Source organism: Erythrolamprus reginae, chromosome 1, assembly GCF_031021105.1.
Source record: "Erythrolamprus reginae isolate rEryReg1 chromosome 1, rEryReg1.hap1, whole genome shotgun sequence".
NCBI classification, from domain to species: Eukaryota; Metazoa; Chordata; class Lepidosauria; order Squamata; family Dipsadidae; genus Erythrolamprus; species Erythrolamprus reginae.
Window position 1 is genome coordinate 117,096,379 of NC_091950.1, and position 22,001 is coordinate 117,118,379.

A 22,001-nucleotide genomic window follows, 5' to 3' on the forward strand; every position below is an offset into this window, starting at 1 on the left:
TTTGTTCAGTTTTGTGGTATTTTGTGATAATTTCATATTTTGGGGAGTGTGTGTTATTTTCTTAACTTTCATTAAAGAAGGTAAAGAGGTAATGAGGTTGTAGTAGTACATACATTACAAACTTAGCCATCATACTATTCTTTTTTGGGGTAAGCAACAGACTGCAAAGCACAGAAAAGGAATGAGAAATTGTAAGTCAGAAGGCTTAAAAAAATAGTAAGTCAACAGACATACTGTGTATTCTTGTTTTAACATGTACTTCTTAAGTAGCTGATTGCCATTTGACTAAACTTTTATGTTTTTTCTGACATATCCAACTGACTTTCATAAAATACTAAGCATAGCTGTCTTTGTTTTGTTGTTGTTGTTGTTGTTTTGCTGGGAAGGGGGAAAGTTTTATTCCTTGCAACAGATGACTTAATATCCATTCTACTAGCATATACACATCTTAAAATGTCTCAGTTCCCTCCATCTTTAACATTCAACCAAGGTAGTCCTTGTTAAGCAACTGGGACAGTGACTATGTGCAGTTACTATGGTGATGAAAAAGTAACTGTGTGACCATTGCCTTTATGTATAACCTTTGCAATATTGCTTTCTCAGTCATGTTGTGTTCAACATTACATTCAATATATGCCTGTGCCTCACCCATATTCACCTTTAGCCCAGAGCAAAAAACTACACAAGCTAACTTTTCCTAAGCTGTTTTTTTCTGCAGTGCAAAAGTGTCAATTAGAAATTAACAAGCTCAGGTCTGTGATCTTAATTAGTTGATTAGAGCTCTCACATGGGTGGCAGTTGCTGGCTGAAATTGACCAGAAATCAATTTCACACTTTTGTTTGATTCCTAAGCAGTTCACTAGGGAAAGAGCCCTTGACAGGGCATTCCTTTTGATGTGTATTCCCTATTTTGTGCCTACTGCTACTTAACTAACTTGTAATTCCTTCCTCTCCAATGAATGCAAATACTAAATCTCAATTATCCCAGTACTGGGATGAACATTTCAAATTTAGCAACTATATCACCTACTCACTGAATGATTGGAATCACTAAACAAGGTCTGTCTATAATCTATATGTTCTACTTTTTTGGTCATTTATTCATAACTTTCAACTTTTTATTTTCTCTTGACAGACACCAATACTTTTGGCTCAAACGCCTTAAATTTGAATTGCTCTGTCATAAAATTTATCTACTTGTAAACCATTCATGTTTTCAGTTGATAACATGGCTGAATACTTTCATCATTGTGTTCCTCCTGATCGATATGCAGTAAGCAATTCACACACAATTTACTTCATTATAACCAGTAATCACTTTCATTAACCATACTCATGTGGAACTCAATAATTCAAAACTGTAGACTTTTTTTTAAAAAAAGTGCTAAATAGACATACAGTGAACATAATTTTTTTAACATTCATACAAGCTGCTGAAGGGCAAAGTTGTGTTATATATATAACTTGCTTAGGCCTTTTGATTCATTTCCAAAACCCATTTTTATTTTGATAAAAATTGCTTTTATTTATCTTCAGTCTCTTTTATTTCCCTCCCTGTATCAGTCCATCTTCATTATTTCTTCATTCTTTAGTTTCACAAAAGAAGAGCACAACTTTCCCCTTAAATTTATTATATTTCAGTGATTAATTCATGTTCTTGAATATTTACTCCTCTTACATTCAAGTACAGTGTTCTGTGTGCTATTCAGTATACTTTCTCATCAACCATAATTACCTCCATATCACATGCAGAATACTTCACTAATGTATGTATAATCTTAGCTTAAACTAATTTTGGGCCAATATACCATAAATGCAATCAAATCAAAGTTTTTCTCAACTCTTAAGAGACCCCTTCGAAACCAATGCACATTCTGCATTCCATCAACTATATATATGCAATTATTGACACTCAGTATACAATTACAATGTACAGGTTGAAAACATAGTTTTACAAGCTAGGAAACCATGAAACACAAAATCTGTATCCATATATTTTTCAGCAAAGCAATTAACAAAAAATATTTTCAAGATTGCTAATTAATTCCTTAAGCATATTATGAGCTCATCAAAAATCTTAGTAATGGCAAACTTTTCATAATTCTTGCTTTTTTAAAAATCATCTTACAGATGTAATGAAAACAAAATGTATTTTTCTAATCCTATGTATACAATATGTAAGTACTCAACCTACCAGAATAATAGTTAATTATCAGGAAACTTCAAAAAATAATTCTATCATTAAAATTTTATAATTTTAGGTTCTGTAGAATTTGCTATGATGTTTGGGCTGTATAAATGTATTTATAAATATCCATGTGTCCATATACATGCATATATGTGTGTGTAAAAATCCATCAGTCATCAATATTAAACTATAATGTGAAAGCTTGGTGGAAATGCATGCAGATTCTTAGTATCACTGAGTTCATTTTGAAGCCATGGCCATATCATTCAAAGAAACTGAACAATTAAGAGTTGGCATTTTCTGAAAGACAAACTAGGTGAAAGTCATCTTCCTAGCCATGTCTTGGTGCCATAAAAACTCTGGATTGCTTGCATTTCTGGGAACTCTTAGAGTCTTGGGCTGTATCTTTATTGCATTGTCTTAAAGGCATTTTAATTAACTGCAAGTAATAGAATGTCTGTAAAAGTACTTCACCATTAACAACAATTTGGGATCTTGAACCTCAGGCATGTACATTTTTAGGTGACAAGTGCTTTTAGCAACAAATATTTTAACTTGGTAAATTGCATGAGTTATCATCTAGTACACAATTAGTCAACAGTCATTTAAATAATACATCAAAGAAGCAATATTCATCCTCGTTTTTTTATGTTGCTTTCCACAATACCAGTGTTCTGTATCTATCTGCTCCTTCATGCTTTGCTAATGTATGCCTCTAGTTCTCTTATTTCCAGCTCTTTACAGGGATTGGTTCCTCCTGGTTCGCCCAAGCCAGTAGTGACCCACTGATGACAGCACAATGATGTCACCAAACCGTATCAGTGCCAGTTGGCGGGCGCTGCTATTTTTATTTATTTTTTAAATTTTTCCTTTTGAGGATATGTAGAAGCTGAGTTGTGGCATTGTGCATGCGGTCGCCATCTTTTTGGGGGCTTTAAATTTTTTTTTTTGTTACTTTGCATGCACGCATGAATTGAGTGCCCACTCATGAGGTACGCTCACGTGGTGTGGGAGGGAGTGAACCAGCAGCCAGGTAAGTTGGAACCCCACCGCTGGCCTTTGTATTTTTATGCCACCAAGAAAGGAAATTTCCTTTAAATTTCCACAACCTTCATAGCAATAGAATAGAATAGAATAGAATAGAATAGAATAGAATAGAATTTTATTGGCCAAGTGTGATTGGACACACAAGGAATTTGTCTTGGTGCATATGCTCTCAGAATATGTATTTGCATCATTCTTTGAATGGAGGAGAGCTAAGTGATCTTACAGAAATTATCAGGCCTCAGTTTTATAGAGCCCCTATTTAAAAAAATCCTGAGCCCTAGGGTAGATTTTAGAGAGAAATCAAGAACTTCAATAATCTATTTTTTGATGCAGCTTCTACTGTATATATAAATTGAAATTTACATTCTGGATTTTTATAACGGATTCTAGTAACTAAATCTGTTCTGGATTCAGGAAATAAATACTATTTTTCAGATGAGAAACCCAAAGACTGTGATAAGCAACTAACAAAATAAACCTCTTTACTCTGCCTTCATTTGCATTCTTCCACACTTAATTCCATTTGACAGTTAGAGAACAATTAAGCTCAGAGATATAAAACTGATCCATAATTCTGGCTAGGAAATGCACTTTAGGTTTGGTATACAACTGAGCTTGTACATCTTTGCTGATATACTGCACACTTATCAATCTCCTTCCTATTCATATCAGATCTACAGTATTTTCTCAATAAAATAAACAGAGTTGTATCTCTGCGTGTTGTGATTACCTGCTGCTGGCTTTTATATATGGCAGCAGTGTAATAAGAGATAAAATCACAGGACTGTAAAATGTCTGGCCTTTGAACTATGCACATGACTGCACATCCTTGCTGATGCTAGTCACTCAACCCTCCGAGTAAATTTTCTGTGCAGTATGTGCATGTCAGAATCTTTGAGAGACTCATAAAGAAATTGGACACATGCGCAATTATGAGCTCAGGGAGGCCTGGGGAAGGAAAGCACTGGTGAGTGTATGCAAGCCAGGGAAGGTACATGTGTGTACAAGTGAGCAAAGAGGGGGAAGGAGGGAATGTGCTGTATGAGCAAGTGAAGGAAGCAAAGAAGGTATGGCAGTAGGGGGAGAGATACTTTCAAAGGACTTGTGTCAATCCCTGTTGGCTTCCCCATTCACTTTGTTTGTGGTAAGCAAGCAAGGGAAGTCACAAAATGCAATTGTGTCTGGGGTACAATCAGGGATGGGCAGCAGGTAGGATGGGGTGGAACTGAAGATGTGTGCACAGATCCAGCTCATTAGCGGCTGTCACTTCCTAGTTTACTGGTCTCGGCTCTCCTTTTTTCCCCTGCTGCTGCAGTTCCGTCTGCGCTCCTTGCTTTTTTCCTCTTTTCTCCTTCCTGGCCTTGGACGAGCTTCGCTCTCCTGCTCGGCTCCCCTCCAGCCTCACGTGGCCACCTCCTGCCTGAGGTGCAAGCAGAAGGCATGGGTGAAAGCGGTGCTGGCAGCATTTATGCTTCTGGCAGCACCCGTTCCCCTAACTACCCAGCCTGAGGCAAGGGGGTGACCCAAGAAGGAGAGCGCAGGAAGCGCAAAGCAAATTGACACCCCACCGAGAAACACTGGTAAGATTGTAAGTCTTAACAGTTCACTTGAATGATGATGATCGTTCAAGCCACTCCCACCTGGTCACATAGCTGGCAAGCCACTCCTACCCAGTCACATGATCATTAAGCCACACCCACAAAATAAGCCACACTCACAGTGTGGCAGTAAAAAATTTGGCTGCCCATTACTGGGTACAATCCCTTACAAAAGAAAGGCATACATTATACTAATATGTCACATATCCACACACACTAGTCAATTTATGACTTTTATATAATTAATTTTATATCAGATGCATAAAAATCCTGATTTCAATATCTGGTTTAATCTAAGGCCATGTACTCTGCTTGAGCATATCAATTTATTCTTAAATGCTTCCAAAATATGGAGAAGAAAAACACAGCATACAAATATAATAAATTATTATTATTATTATTATTATTATTATTATTATTATTATTCTAAATGTTTCCAATATTTTGCTATTACTAAAATAATAATAATAGTAATACGAATGCAATGATATCTGTAACACCAAAAAACATCCAGATCTGCCTATCCCAGGTGTTTGGTAAGGACTCAATAGGTAGGCAGTCTGAACATCTGGCTGACTGCAATTACTACTACTACCACTACTACTACTAATAATAATTATTATTATTATTAATAATAACAACAATAATAAATGAAAACTGTTTCTCCAAAAATAAGACATGTCTCCATAATAAGGCAATTAGTCTGTTCAGCGCATGAGCTGAAATAGGTCCCCCCAAAATAAGTCCCCCTCAACTACTTTTCAGGGAAAGGGGGTACCTGCCAGGAGCTGCTCTTTTTGTGGTGGGCATTTGGCTGGGAGAACAAGAGGGAGAGTAAGTGAGAGGTAGTTGCACGCATACCCTGTGGTAATAGCTCGGCTTCTCTGGGCTCCGCCTAAGACACTTTGAAACATGTTCCTGCCTGCGAGGAAAGAGGAGGTGCTCATCGATCCCTGCCTTTCCGCCTCCTTGCGGGCAGGAGTGTATTTCAAAACACTTGGCCCAGAGGAGCTGAACCAGTCCTGCAGGGTGTGCACGTACTTTTTGGCTTGTTCTCTCTTCCGGCTAAAAGAGGGCCTGCTGCAGAGTGAGCAGTTCCTGGCTGGGAGAGCAAAAGCAAGTGAGAGGCAGGTGCACACCCCCCCTGCAGGACTGGCTTGACTCCTCTGGCAGCATTTTGAAATATGCTCCTGCCTGCGAGGAGGTGGTAAGGCCGGTCGGGTACAACTCAAAAGTGCAGGGCTTGAGCAGCAGATGGGCCCATCTAGCCCGTCCCTGTCACCACCCCTTTGGCTCTGCCACCTGCCGTCTCCTCCCTCCTTCACCTGCCAGCTCAGGCTGCTCATCCCCCACCTGCCCCCCCCGCATTCTTCAGACAGGGGATTCAGGCAAGGGCAGTGTGTGGGAATCCCCTGCAAGCACAGCCACCCGTTCCTCGGTGTTGTGTCCACTGACTCTCTCCTGCCTCTGGCTCTCAAGCGAAGTGGGAAGGGGAAGAAACTCTTGTGGGCTGCCTAGGCAAAGTGCTTTCCTTTCTTTCCTCCCCCGCTCTCTCGGCAGGAACCTTTTGGTTGCACACTGCACACAAGAAATCTTTCTCTTCCAAACTCCACCAGAAATGAGTCTTCATGAGATTCGTTGCGCCAGCACTGCCTCTTGGAGCGAAAGAGGAGAAAGATCTCTTGCGTTCAGCATGTTGCCAAAAGGTTCCTTCTCCTGGTGCTGTGTCTTAAGTACACTCCTCTCTCTCTCTCTCTCTCTCTCTCTCTCTCACTCTCTCTCTCTCTCTCTCTCTCTCACTCTCTCTCTCTCTCTCTCTCTCTCACTCTCACTCTCTCTCTCTCTCACACACACACACACACCCCGACAGAGTGAGAAAGAGAGAAACAGGTTTGGAAGAGACGAAGAAATGCCTGCCCAGCTGTTCCTGCCGCTGAGCTTAGCTAGAAGTTTGGCTATCAGTTCAGCTTTCTCAGGCTGCCCACGAGAGTTTCTTCCCCCTGTCAGGATTAGCAATCCTGGATGACATTTATTGTATTACCATATAAGGAAAAAGGTATAATGTAAGCATCTTAATGCTTAGTCATAGGGTGTGAATTGCAACCTGATTGGGCCAGAGCATTATAAGATGCAAATCAACTTCACTTTCTGTCTGCTGTTGTTTACTGTTGATGGTGGTTGTTGTCAGTTGGCTGGCTGGAGCAGTTTGAGTGAGTTAAATATTCAGTAGAGAAGTAGCAGTGATACGAAGAAACCTGGATTGGTTTAGTATCTACTAGAAACCTGGATTGGTTTCGTTGTTTTCTACAAACATGTCTTTGTCATTTATCTGGTTCCTTAATTGCCACAATATATTCTGGTATCTTATCTAGTCCTCCTGCGTAACTCTACGTATATCCAGACACCCCCTCCCACTTCTCTCTTTTTAATTGAGGCTGCTTGAACCAAATCAATAGAAACCTATCCTTAGGTTTCTTAACAGAAACATCTATCGACTGTGACTAGGGGGATCTTTGCACAAGTTCGCTCGGTGCACCAGTTATGGCCCTGTTTAGATAGGGAATCTCTTCTCACAGTCACTCATGCCCTTGTCATCTTGTGGCTCGACGACTGCAATGCGCTCTACACGGGACTACCCTTAGAGAACCTTTGGAGACTTCACTTAGTCCAGAACGCAGCCGCACGAGTTGTCGTGGGAGTGTCTGCACTGGCTACTAATCGGTCTCGAGACACAATTTAACGTGTTGGTTAACACCTATAAAGCCCTAAATTGCTTTGGACCAGATTATTTACGGGACTGTCTGCTGCCTCATACTTCCCAGAGGCCGATTAGAGCCCACAGGGTCAGCCTCCTCCGGGTCCTGTCAGCCAAACAGTGCTGACTGCTGAGACTGCTGGGGAGGGCTTTCTCTGTGGCAGCCCCATCACTCTGGAACCAACTGCTCCCAAGGAGCCGCACCAACCCTACCCCCCTGGCCTTCCGGAAAGCCTTAAAAACATGGCTTTGCCAGCAGGCCTGGAGCTGTTGAGCTACAACACTCTGCTCCAGTCTAGAAGTGATGATTGTTTTTATTGACTGTTTCAATCCCGTTTCGTTGGGATTTTAATTGTTGTATACTTTTTTATTATTGTACACTGCCCAGAGCCCGTCGGGAGTTGGGTGGCCTATAAATCTAATAAAACTTAATAATAGAGTTTTGCAACAGAATTACCGAATGTTTTCAACTTACAGGGTCAGCCTGTCTGTCTTCTGTTCTATAGCTTACAATACAATTTATATTTTAGTTTACAATACAATGCAATTTATATAAAAATATTTTATATAATGTAGCCTTTTTCTTTCCTGCCAGCATATATTTCATCTTGTCTCTGTTAAAAATATAGGATTTACATGCAATATGAAAAGATACACATTTGACTTACCTGTCTTAAGCTTAGTTATCTCTTGTAAAGATTGCGGATATTTTCTAGAAATACTGTTTTATTTAATAATGTGCTACCCACATTAATATTTTTTTCAAATCCAGCATCTATTGGGGTTCTCCTTTGTTAAAATCATGATTGGATGTTGACACTGGAATGAATAACAGTATTATTTCAAATTTTGAACACTGTATCCTCTCCAATGTAACAACTTTCTTATTAATTGAGGCTGCTTGAACCAAATCAAACACAGAAGAGAAACCCATCCTTAGAATTTTGCAACAGAGAAGAATTACACAGAGAATTCGGCAAGTATTGTTTTCATCTTACAAGGTCAGGCTGTCTTTTCTCTGTTCTATACCTTATTGAGACCTTGTGCTTAAATAGTGTTTCTATTTGCATTCTTTACAGCAGAAATGAATGCAAATTTATTTTTATTTTAAGTAGCAAACGGCTTATAAACAATTACAACTTCAATACACATAATCCAATTTCATATTGTGCAAAACGTCTCTGTGGCTATGATTTTCATCATTCCACAAGCATGATTTAGGGTTTAAAAACTATAGTTGGCTGTTATTTCAATGGCAGGCCTGCAGAACTGTACATGTGGCAAAAGTATTATGCAGAAACTTCCATCATGTCCGCCCATACAGCATTATACACAACATCGCAAGTGCTATGATTGGGATTTCCCCAATTGAAATTCCATCCATGCCCAAGGTACACAAAAGTGGAAAACGTACACTGCATTCAGGTTACTCGAATTTGTTTTTTCCTTGTACTTAATTCACTGATTTTTTTTTACAATTCCCTGTAAGTGTGCATTGATTGTTCAACTTGCCAGACATCAGGTGGTAGCAAAAATGTATTATTCTTTTTACTGCTTGATTGCCAAATAGCTCCTACTATTTACCCTAGTCTACTCCAGTGAAGCCACTGTGGAACTGAACAATTGTTTCATAGCTTCACCCTGGAAGAAAATATGCAGTCACCCATAAAAGAACATTCATCAATAGTTTCTTTAAAAAGCACAACCCCGCATTCCTTTGACAGGACGAAAAGTATCAGATTTCCCTAATGAAAAACAGGCAAATATTGGTGATAAGAGATTCAGTTCTTAGGGGAACAGAAACTATGGTCTACAGACCATGCAATCAGTTTAGGGAGGTACAGCATATTGTTTCTCTGGAGCAAAAATAAAAGATGTAACTAAGTACCCTGCTAAAATATTAAACCCCATGGATTAGTATACCTTTCTTCTTCTACCTGTGTGGACCAATGACACAACGATGAATCTGAAAACAATAATAGGAGATTATTAAAAACCCAGGGAAGAAAATTAAAGAATTAGGAGTACAAGTGGTGTTTTCATCTATACTTCCAAAAAAAAAGGCCAACATCCAATGAGGGAGCAAGGATTTTAGAAATGAACCGCTGGTTTAAAAACTGGTGTTGTCGACAGAACTTTGGCTTCCTAGACCATGGTCTGCATTACTTGCATGAAGGGCTACTGGCAAGAGATGTACTGCACCTCACAGAACTGAAAAATACATATTTGGAAAACAATCGATTCATCTTATCAAAAGGGCTTTACACTAAAATTGAGAGGGGAGGGGGCCAATCTTCATGAACTTTATAACCTAACTTAAAGCAAAAACCACTAGATAAACAATCATGTAAGCAGTTAGGGAGTAAAGAGAAAGAAGAAATTAAAAAATGTAGTGAAGTAGAGAGTGATGGGAAGGGTGGAAATCACAATGACAAAGTAGGAGATATAAGAAACATACCCAAGATCTATAATGGAATAAAATGTCTATACATAAAGGAACCAAATGCCTATTGTGCTCAAAATTAGAGAACAAACAGTGAACTTGAAGTATTAGTAAGTGGAGGCAGATATGAGATAGTTTACCATTGCTAAAACTTGGTGGGATAAAATTCATGACAAGGATATAAACAGACCTAACAAAAGAGGAGATGGAATTGCATTATATATAAAAGATCATTACATCTCTACAATTTGGTGTTAGCGTGGCCCCGGAATCTTCCAAAGAATAATGGAACTAGTGTTAAATAAATTGCCAGCTGTCATTCCGTATTTTGATGATATATTAATACTGGCAAAGGATGTCACCCAGTTAAGGGAGAGACTGTGACAAGTGCTAACATGTTTCCGAGCTGCAGGGCTGTGAGCTAAAGTGAACAAATGCCAGAGAGGAGTTCCTGAGGTATAATTCTTGGGGTACCAGGTAGATGGATCCGGACTGCACCCTACTAAGGACAAGCTGAGGGCCCTCAAACAAATCCGAGTTGGAAGCGTTTTTAGGACTGATAAACTTCTACAGTATTTTCCTGAAAAATAAAGCTCCCATTGTGGAGCCCCTCCACAAACTGCTATCTTAAACAAAAATACATGGTTTTGGGGTCTGGCGCAAGACAGGGCATTTCAAGCTGTAAAAGACCTCCTCTAGGAAAAAAGTTTCCTGATACAATTTAGCAAGACATTGCTGATGGTGTTGGTGTGTGATGTTTCACCTTTTTGGGTGGGGGCAGTCCTGAGCTATAGACTTCTGAAAGGGCATAAAGCCCCCATTGCCTATTTCTCCAGGATTCTATCTAATGCCAAGAGAAATTATGGCCAAATTGACTAGGAGGCCCTTGCTACTGTAGCTGGGGTAAAACGTTTCCATGAATACCTTTACAGGAAGCATTTTGAGCTGGTTACTGACCATCAACCTTTATCAGGGCTCCTAGCAGGGAACAAGCCCACGCCAGACACTCTTCCTCCAAGAATGCTGAGATGGTCTTTATTACTTGCTGCCTATTATACACTAAAATACTGACCAGGCAGGGCCATGGGGAACGCAGATGCCCAGAGCCACTGCCCCTTGCTGCACTTGGTGGACAACTCCACTCGGGGTGTCCCAATCCTGCTGATCGAATCTTCCAGGCCGGGGATGATCAGGGCAGTGAACATTGCAGTGGAAACAACCAAAGACACCGAATTCCATACTATTTTGAACTGGTTGAGGAGAGAGTGGCCACTGATTTCCAACTGTGTGCAAAGAACCAACATGAAATAGCAGTACCGGGGGGGGGGGGGGGTCTATTATGGGGTGATCATGTCCTCACTTCTCTGTCACGATGAGAAGATATTCTAAGGGTATTACACGAGGGGCACCCAGGGGTGGTCAGAATGAAAGCACTGGCAGGGAGCTATGTGTGGTGGCCCAATATGGAAAAACACATAGAGGACTGGGTCGCAGGGTGTACACCATGCCAAGAATCTAGAGCTTTCCTTCCAAGATCCCGTCTATGAGTGGGAACAACCCAGAGCCCCTTGGTCACACGTACACATGGATTTTGCGGGTCCATTTTATGGGGAAACATTTCTAATATAAATGATGAACATAAGAACATAAGATGCATATTCAAAATGGCTCAAAGGGGTCAACACAGTCATAAGAAAATGCTGCGCAGCAGCAGACAGAAAAGCTAATACAATCCTTTTGATGCATAGAATCAAAATCACATGAAGTATTAGTACCACTTTATGAATCCTTAGTAAGGCCAGACCTGGAGTACTGTGTCCAGTTTTGGTCGCCACATTACAAAAAAAAGGTTGAGACTTTGGGAAAAATGCAAAGAAGAGCAATTCAGATGATTAAGGACCTGGAGACAAAATCCTATGAAGAACTGTTGCAGGAATTGGGTACGGTCAGTCTAGAGAAAAGAAGGTTTAGGGGTGACATGATAGCAGTATTCCAGTATTTGAAGAGCTACTACAAAGTAGAAAGGGTCAATTTATTTTCCAAAGCACCTGTGGGTAGGACAAGAAACAATGAAACTAGTAGTGGGTTCTAAAATCCTTTACAACTGTTCTCTGTGTTTTTCCACTTGTGCGCGTGATGCTTCTGCACATGCACTGAAGCATTCAGGGTGGGTGGGTGGAACCTCCCGCTGGCAGTGCTACTGGTTCTTAGAACTGGGCTGAACTGGGAGCAACCCTCCGTTGATGGAAACTACTCAAGGAGAGAAGCAACCTGGAATTAAGGACAAACTTCCTAACAGTGAGAACAATTAATTAGTGGAACAACTTGCCTTCAGAAATTGTAGGTGCTTCATCACTGGAGATTTTAAAGAAAAGACTGGACATCTAAAATTTATAGGGTCTCCTGCTTGAGCAGAGAGTTAGACTATAAGACTTACAAGGTCCCTATTCTATAGCTCTATTCTAATTAATAGGACCGTATTTTTACTTCTCAGTTCATGCAAGGGTAGGCTGGTGTCCTCTGGTTCAGCACCAAGCAACCCAAACAGGGTTGAGGACATCAGTTGCCTACTGCTGAATTCTTAAATAATACATATAAGCAAATATAATTGGCTTCACTGGAAGTAGTTTTTCTTCTATTTTGGGGATTTGTTCATCTGAAAAAAAATTATTTATAAGGCCTTTCACCTTTAAAGGCACTGAATTTTTCATTTACCCTGGAAGTGAATTCAGAACTATATAAAAATGAATAGTCTGTCCAATGTGTTTATATTAAATGGTATTTCAGAAGAAAGAGTGCAAGATTCAGTAGATCCCAAGTGCTTGTATGGAAAAAAAAAGTTAGATTCATTGCTATTTTTCCTTCCAGACATACTTAAAAATAAAGAGAGTAAGAGAGAGAGAGAAATCACTTTTTTGGTGCTGTATATTATTTAAGAATATTGAACATAATGAACACTGCTTGTTCATATATATTGTATGTATGTATGTATGTATGTATGTATGTATGTATGTATGTATGTATACACATACATACATAATACATACTTACTTACCTACCTACCTACCTACCCACCTACCTATCTACCTATTTGTTTGTTTGTTTGTGGTACTTTTTGACTATGAAATATCCCTGTCATTAACTTTACAGTATTATATATTATTTTGTAACACTTCTATTAACAGAGATAATGTTAATTAATATGTAATAACATTCTAACAATATAAAGTAATTTTAAAAGCATAGGATTTTTAAAATCATAAGAGGATTTTTTTAAAAAAAAATCAGGAGTATGAACAGTAGAGCAATCCAACTTGCAAAGCCCATTTGTATTTGTGACAACATGCTGAATTCAAAACTTCTTTGTCTCTAAAAAGCTTTCGTATCTAATTCTTCCCATCACCTAGTGTTATGATTCCGTCTGAGGCTCCTCAGGGAACGGCTGACCCTCTGCCGGCTCCATGCTCAGAGGGGGAGTATGAGGAACAGGAGGAGGAGGAGGAGGCCAGGCAGATGGGGAGGAGGAATATCAGGCCGAGGGAGAGGGAGAACAGCCTGAGTCCCCCGGGGTGGAGCTCTCCCCAGCAAGCAGCCTGGAGTCCTTAGATGAAAATGCACAAGCCATCATCGATCTCAGGCAGAGAAGAGCAACACAACGAAGGGGACAATTAGCCAGGTATTTCCAGCCCTAAATAGGCAACAGCTGGGTTTGGGTGTGGTTCTCCCCAGAAAGGCTGAAAAGGCAGACCCACCCTTTCTGTATTGTGGAGTATTATCTTTGGGAGTCCTGGGACCTGGCTGTGATCTTTGGCGTCTCTGATTCTGGCTTGTGGCCTTGAAGACTGAAACCTTGGGGGGAAAGGCGTGGGTCTTATTCTCTACAGGTGTGTGTATGCCAGCAAGAAGTCTGCTGTATTGTCTGGCCGTCAGGACTCTGCTGTGAAGCCTCATAGCCTGCCTGTTGGGAAGAACAGGTTTTTCTCTGTGTTTATTTTTCAAACTATAAAGTGCCTTTGCTTTTACCAGCGTGTCTGGCTGTTTTTTCCAGTTGGTGTTGAAGTCTGGGGGCACCCAGACAGAACACCTAGGAGCCAAAATAGTATCAGATTTCTGAAACAGAAGACTTTATTGTATCAAATGGAGGGAAGACACAAAATATCGCCATAGACATATTACGCCCAAAGGAGTTAATCTCAACATCTTTACAGTAATAACTTGCTACAGAATTTAACACAGAAAAATAGAATTTCAGGAAAGCTAAAAATGAAACAAGTTGGTCCCAGATATTTTCCTTATTACCCGTAATCTTCTGCCAATGCCCTTCTTTCAATTGCGGTACAAATTAATAGGTTGTTTAAAAAAAATTGTTTCAGAATATGTATCAATTATCCTCGAGATACTGATTGACAGGAGCGGGGGGGAGGATATGGGGAGGGAATGGACAAGTGGTTTTTACTACCAGTTCTGACGGTGTGGCTTGGTGGGTGTGGTGTGGCTTAGTGGGCATGGCAGGAAAAGGGTACTGTAAAATCTCCATTCCCTCCCCACTCCAGGGGAAGGATATTGCAAAATCTCCAATTCTTCCCCTGAAATGCAAAATCTCCATTCTCACCCCATTCAGGGGCCAGCCAGAGGTGGCACCTGCCAGTTCTCTGAACTACTCAACATTTCCGCTACCGGTTCTCCAGAACTTTTCAGAAATCTGCTGGATTTCATCCCTGGAGTGGACATTTCTCTTCTTTCTGAGCAGTTATGTATAATTCTCTTCCCACTAGGGACTAAGTGAAAGGCCATGGGGATTGAGCATAACAGCTATTAAACTAGGAAGCAGTGAAACAACTGGAGTAATGAGTGTTCCATCACTGAAGATTTTCAGGTAACGTTTGAATAATCATTTCTCTAGGATGGTCTGAGAATTCCTGTCCTGGTGCATGGGGAAGAAATAATGACCTTGAGGAATAGGGGGAAGAACAGTTACCAAGGCAATGGTCACATAAAAGGAGTCCTGGTGGCTCAGTGGTTAGAATCAGTATTGCAGGCTAACTCTGCCCCCAGCCTAGAGCTAGATCCTGAGTGGGCTTGAGGTTGCTTCAGCCTTTCATCCTTCAAAGGTCGTAAAATGAGGACTTAGATTGTTAGGGGCATTGTAAGGGAGTGCTGTAAAACACTATTGGGCAACATATTAATCTAAATGTTATTGCTATTGCTAAAAGGGGATGCATTCATGGTAAAAAAAAAAGTAAATGTCTTAGACAAACCACTCCTAATTCAAATGAAAACAAAGGGAAGGATGGAGAATCAAGATTCTATTACTATTATTTTACAAAGTAGCAAAAGTTGTTCTGACCTACATGGCATTGCTTTTCTAGTTTGATGTATCTTGCAAGTCTGACATCTAGATAGATTGTTGGCTTAGAACAGTTTTAACCTCAAAACCCCTGGGCCAGATTCAGCCTATGGGGTGTTTAAACTGGCCTGCGCTGCCTCTGGTGGCTGAAATAGGCCATGTGCCTCATTTTCTCCCTCCAGGGCCTCCTGCAGCACTCTGCCAGTTGCAAATGGGCTGAAAAACGGGCCCAAAACAGGCCTAAACATGCCCAAAACACCCCACAAATAGGCTTAAAATCCCAAAAACAGGCTGAAAAATGGGCCAAAAAGGCCATGTGGCCTGTTTTTGGCTGGCACAGTGCTGAGAGAGGCATCCGTCCCCCCAACCCCGCCCCACTCTTGGCTTGCAGAGAACTCCAATGCTGATCCAGCCCTCAAAGAAATCCAGTTTGACACCCCTGAAGACCTCAAAGGTCTCTTCCATCATATAGTTCTGTGATTTATTTGGGGTTTCATCTGGGCTCAAACAGAATAGATTCGGTATGTGTCCTCAGGACCAAAATATTTGGTTACTTTTGGCAAAACATAAGAACCCATTCATTTCTATTCTAATATCTAAGAAATCCAGTAAAAGATCGGAAAGTGAAACAGTCTACTCAACCAGAAATGGGAAAGTAATACCTTATCACGAACCAGTTTGGTCTAGTGGTTAAGGCACCAGTCTAGAAATTGGCAGACCATGAATTCTAATCCCACATATCCAGCTGGGTGACTTTCGGCCTGTCGCTCACTCTTAATCCTAGAAAGAAAGCGACAATGGCAACTACTCCCAAGAACCTTGACAATAAAACTGCAGGAACTAGTCCATGCAGTTGCCAGGAATCAACACAAACTTGAACACACACATATGCACACAAACAAACATCCTCCTACTATTGATTGATTGATTGATTTGATTTATATGCCGCCCCTCTCCGAGGACTCAGGGCGGCTCACAACATATTAAAAAAAACATAGCAATACATCTACAATCCAATTAATATTAATTAAAAAGACTTTAAAAAGATTTTAAAACCTTTTAACCTTATAATAACAGTTTAGTTTCTGGGATGAAGACAATCCACCAAATGTCCAACAATTAGCCTGACTTAATCTAAGGCTATTAGAATTCTTAATATGCTTCTGAAATTGGATACTTGTTGCATTAAACCTCTTCCATAATCCAATGATTTTGAATAAAAAATAAGGAACAGACAATGAAAAAATACGATGGTATGCCAAATAAGTTCTAACTTTAGTGGCTGGGTAAGAAGGTGTTTTTTTTAAGTGAATTTAAACTTACTAAGGTAGAAATTTTGTAGCATACTGCCATCTTGTGGGACAAAATTTTTAAAATTATAATTCCCTACAAACTTTATTATTATTCTGGACTGCCTAATGCATTTACTATTCTTCCTATAGAGCAGAAAATTGGAGGAGGATTCACAATGAAAGAAAGGGAAATATGTCATGGAAATATTATCCATACATCGAGTGACATAGAACAGAGGTCTTCAACCTTGACAACTTTAAGCCTGGAGGAGTTCAACTCCAGAATTCCCGAGCAAAGTTGGCTGGGGAATTCTGAAGGTTGACGTCCTTCAGGCTTAAAGTTGCCAAGATCGGAGACCCCTAATATAGAGGATATAGGGAAGAAGAAGGTCTAGATTAGCTATCAAGAGGAATACTGGAGAAAAGTTGAAAGTTGCTGGGAAATTCCAGTTCAGGATTAACCACCTCCAAGAAGCGTGGATGAAAATAACTTTATTGTCAAAATGAGAATATTGTAGAAACAGTCCATGGGGAAGCAGACTGTGGGCCCCATGTCACTCACTATAGCTTTGTCATACTGACAAATTTCCCGGCTCAGACGTGTGAATAGCTTTCATGATATAGGTGAATGTTTCTTCAGAGTCAGTCTTGTCATTTCATCTTGGGTCTTTTCATCTTTTAGTGCCTTCAGAAGCTTATCTGAAAAGTGTAGAATTTAACATTAGCCATGTTACAGATACTATTGCAAAGACATGCTTTATGGTTGTTTAGTAACAGCAAATAAAAAATGAAATATAACAAAAGTCGCAATGACATTGGTTTTGGAGTTTATTCTAAAGTTAATATTTGGGAAAGTGTTTTGCCGGCTGCTGTATTTTGTGACGCACACAAGACTTGTGATAGAGCAAATTCTAGACCCCTTGTTCCTTTGTCAGGGGTTGTTGTTGGTGACTGTACAGGTAGTCCTGCACAGTCACTCATGCCCTTATCACCTCGAGGTTCGATTACTGCAACGCTCTCTACATGGGGCTACCTTTGAAAAGTGTTCAGAAACTCCAGATCATGCAGAATGCGGCCGCGAGAGCCATCGTGGGGCTTCCCAGATTCGCCCACATATCTACAACACTCCGTGGCCTGCACTGGTTGCCGATCAGTTTCCGGTCACAATTCAAAGTGTTGGTCATGACCTTTAAAGCCCTACATGGCATTGGACCAGAGTACCTCCGGAACCGCGTGGTACCACACGAATCCCAGCGGCTGATAAGGTCCCACAGAGTTGGCCTTCTCCGGGTTCCGTCGACTAAACAATGTCGTCTGGCAGGCTCCTGGGGAAGAGCCTTCTCTGTGGCGGCCCTGGCCCTCTGGAATCAACTCCCCCCGGAGATTAGAACTGCTCCCACCCTCCTTGTCTTCCATAAACTACTTAAGACCCACCTATGCCGCCAGGCATGGGGGATTTGAGGCATCTTTCCCCCAGGCTTATTATAATTTATGTTTGGTATGTATGTGCTGTTTGGTTTTTAATTATGATAGGGTTTTTAGTTTTTTAGTATTAGATTTGTGCCATTATAATATTGTTTTTATCGTTGTTGTGAGCCGCCCCGAGTCTTCAGAGAGGGGTGGCATACAAATCTAATAAATTATTATTATTAATTATTATTATAGTCCTGGAGTTACAACCACAACTAAACCCAAAATGTATGTTGCTAAGTGAAACATTTGTTAAGTGCAGTTGCCTCATTTTATGGCTTTTCTTCCCAGAGTTGTTAAATGAATCATTGCATTTGTTAAGTGAGTAACACGGTTGTAAGTGAATCTGGATTCCCCATTGATTTTGCTTGTGAGAAGGTCGCAAAAGGAGATAACACCACCTGGGGACACTGCAACTGTCATATATAAACCACTTGCCAATCATCTGAATTTTGATCATGTGACCATGGATATGCTGCAACAGTCGTAAGTGGGAAGAATGATCATAAATCATTTTTTTAATGGTCACTAAATGAACTGTTGTAAGTTGAGGACTACCTGTATTGTTCTATAACTCATTTGCCCAGTGATGGTGTGATTAGATTAGATTAGATTTATTGGACTCGGGGCGGCTCACAACAATGGTAAACAAAACATAGTAACAAATCTAATATTTCGCAATCTAAATTACAGTTTTAAATTAAAAAATCCAAAAGAACCCCAATATATAAAAAACAAATACACAATCGAATCATACACAAAAACTACATGGGCAAGGCGGAGATGTTTCAATTCCCCCATGCCTGATGGCAGAGGTGGGTTTTAAGGAGTTTCCGAAAGGCAAGGAGGGTGGGGGCAATCCTAATCTCTGGGGACAGCTGGTTTCAGAGGGTTGGAGCCACCACAGAGAAGGCTCTTCCCCTTGGTCCCGCCAGACGACATTATTTAGTCAACGGGACCCGGAGAAGGCCAACTCTGTGGGACTTAACCGGACGCTGGGATTTTATATGATACATCAAAATTGCACAGTATTCCCCACTCCACCCCAAGCTATTCTTGTGACTTTTGGTGTTTTCTGGAGATTTCTTCAGTTTACAAATTTTCAAGATGAGTGATTATAGCCAGCTTTTTAAAAAAAAAAAAATTACAGATGGAACAGGATTGACTTTAGGAATATGGGTTAACAGCTTAAATCACCAATAAGTACAAAAAAATCCCATCAACTTTCTAAATTTTCTCCACAGTTCTGACAGAAATATACCCTTATAGCTGCCCACTTAGTATGCAATCATCGGCTGATACAATTAATTTTCATTTTCAAATAATCTGCCTGCCATTACTTTGATAAAGATTTACTTTGTTTATCCATCAGTTTAGGAATTGGTATTTTACATCAGCTGGACATCAAAATGACTGGCTCAAAATTCTTGGAGTAAGCCTCTTATCTTTTTGTATTAAGAATAATAAAAATAGCCTGGTCTAGCATTTTGCTCTCTGTGTCTGCTGGCTTAGCTAGAACAGATGGGAGAAACATTATAAAACTTTTGGAATACATCAGGTGAGAAAAAGCTGACTGAAAAAATTGCAAAGTTTAGAAGTTTATTTAGAAGATCTTTCCCACCATAGCAACATATCCTCCATAAATCACTTTAAAAACATTTCTTACATCCTTGGTTTCAGAATTCATTGGTCTGGACTCTAATCAAGTTATATTTATGAACTGGCCAAGATCCAGCAGAAGATCTTGTTAATGGAAGGGGAAGTTCCCCCCTCCCCATGTCTGTTTCCTATGTGGCCTTCTAGCCGCCTAAAACAAATATGTAAGATCACAAAAAACTGCAAACGAAAAGAGGCATAATGAAAATTGTCTTACAATTGGAATATCCATGAATCGACCTTACTTTAAAAGGTGTATCCACTAATGGGTGCATACTTGGGAATCAAATATATGATTTCTTAGTCAAAATATTCAGCGGTTGCATTAGAAACTTTATCAATTTTTTAGCTATATGTACAGATGTTGGAAGTGTATACATTGACCATGTATTGCTTTTATTTAAAAAATGTTTATGAAAACTAGTTGCGGCCACTACTTAAAGCATCTCTTTATTTTATTTATTAAATGTATTTATTGGCCACCCATCTTGCGATGCTTGGCTGCATAGCTAGAGGTATAACAAGCAGGAAGAAGGAGATTGTGATCCCGCTATATAGAGCGCTGGTGAGACCACATTTGGAATACTGTGTTCAGTTCTGGAGACCTCACCTACAAAAAGATATTGACAAAATTGAACGGGTCCAAAGACGGGCTACAAGAATGGTGGAAGGTCTTAAGCATAAAACGTATTAGGAAAGACTTAATGAACTCAATCTGTATATTCTGGAGGACAGAAGGAAAAGGGGGGACATGATCGAAACATTTAAATATGTTAAAGGGTTAAATAAGATTCGGGAGGGAAGTGTTTTTAATAGGAAAGTGAACACAAGAACAAGGGGACACAATCTGAAGTTAGTTGGGGGAAAGATCAAAAGCAACGTGAGAAAATATTATTTCACTGAAAGAGTGGTAGATCCTTGGAACAAACTTCCAGCAGACGTGGTTGGTAAATCCACAGTAACTGAATTTAAACATGCCTGGGATAAATATATATCCATCCTAAGATAAAATACAGGAAATAGTATAAGAGCAGACTAGATGGATCATGAGGTCTTTTTCTGCCATCAATCTTCTATGTTTCTATGTTTCTATACAGTATCTATGTATACTACCAATACATACTTGACAAAATAAAATAAAATAAAATAAATAAGGTTGTCCTACTAGACTGTTCAGAAGACAAAGATCTTCCATTTTGGTAGTCGGTAGAGCCCTTTCAACTGCACCTTTCCATACTTTGAGGTAGCAAAGGTATCAAGTAGCAAGATTATGAGGAGTCAAATTTCAGTTACTCACACTGCTGTGGGTCGGAGCCATCTCCTGTGAGGGCCAACAGTTCCAACTCTTTCAGACGGATGCCGAGCTCACAGATTTCCCCATCTGGCTGTTGTTGCTGGTGTGCCTCAGTGCTCTCTGAAGCAGGACAGAAGAAGCGCAAAGGCTCATAGGGAATGGGAGCCAGACCAGCTGGCCAGGGAGGGGGGCAACAACGCTCACTTGTGAGTGGAAATAACCCAAGACCAGGTGGAGGGCGCTGAGGCCCAGCTGGCGCTGCTGCGTCCCCTCCTCGCAATGGCACAAAAAGCTTCCTCCAGAGAGCACAATCGGTTAGATTAGTGCTTTGGGTAGTTCGGTCATAGAGGGAGGGGAAGAATACAGGGGGTGGTGGCTGAGGGGGTGGAGGAGGCTGTTGCTGGTGGCTCATGGAGTTGCTCCTGATGGCTCAGCAAGTGCACTGCTACTGCCATGGAAACCTCAGAATCTAGGAAGTGTCATGGAGTTTTAAAGTTCTAGAGCAGTGTTTCTCATCCTCAGCAGCTTTAAGACGGGAAGACTTCAGGTCCCAGAAATCATCTCTGCCACTTTTGCCTTGATGGGAGGCATATTTCATATTTTTGCAAGTTTCACTTTCGTAACAGCCTTGAGCAATTACATTCTAAACTAGAAGATGAAATACATTATTGTTTTTCAAGAAATAGATATTTTATTTGTTATACAGGTAGTCTTCAACTTATGACCCCGATTGAGAAATATGTTAAGTGAACCTCCCCCTTTACGACTTTTCTTGCCACATTTGTTAAGCGAATCACTGCGGTTGTTAAAGTGGTAATACAGTTGTTAAGTCAATGTTATTTATCTATCTATCTATCTATCTATCTATCTATCTATCTATCTATCTATCTATCTATCTATCTATCTATCTA

General features: G+C 40.2%; 1 protein-coding gene across 1 annotated transcript; it reads right to left on the reverse strand.

Moving 5' to 3' along the window:
• Positions 1 to 17,283: 17,283 nt before the first annotated feature.
• C1H11orf91 (chromosome 1 C11orf91 homolog) lies at positions 17,284 to 21,502 on the reverse strand. Its single transcript, XM_070735487.1, has 2 exons — positions 21,094 to 21,502; positions 17,284 to 17,369 (listed from the first exon to the last, which is right to left on the reverse strand). The coding sequence occupies exons 1-2, from the start codon at positions 21,500 to 21,502 to the stop codon at positions 17,284 to 17,286; spliced, it is 495 nt and encodes a 164-aa protein (XP_070591588.1).
• Between the last annotated feature and the right edge of the window lie 499 nt (positions 21,503 to 22,001).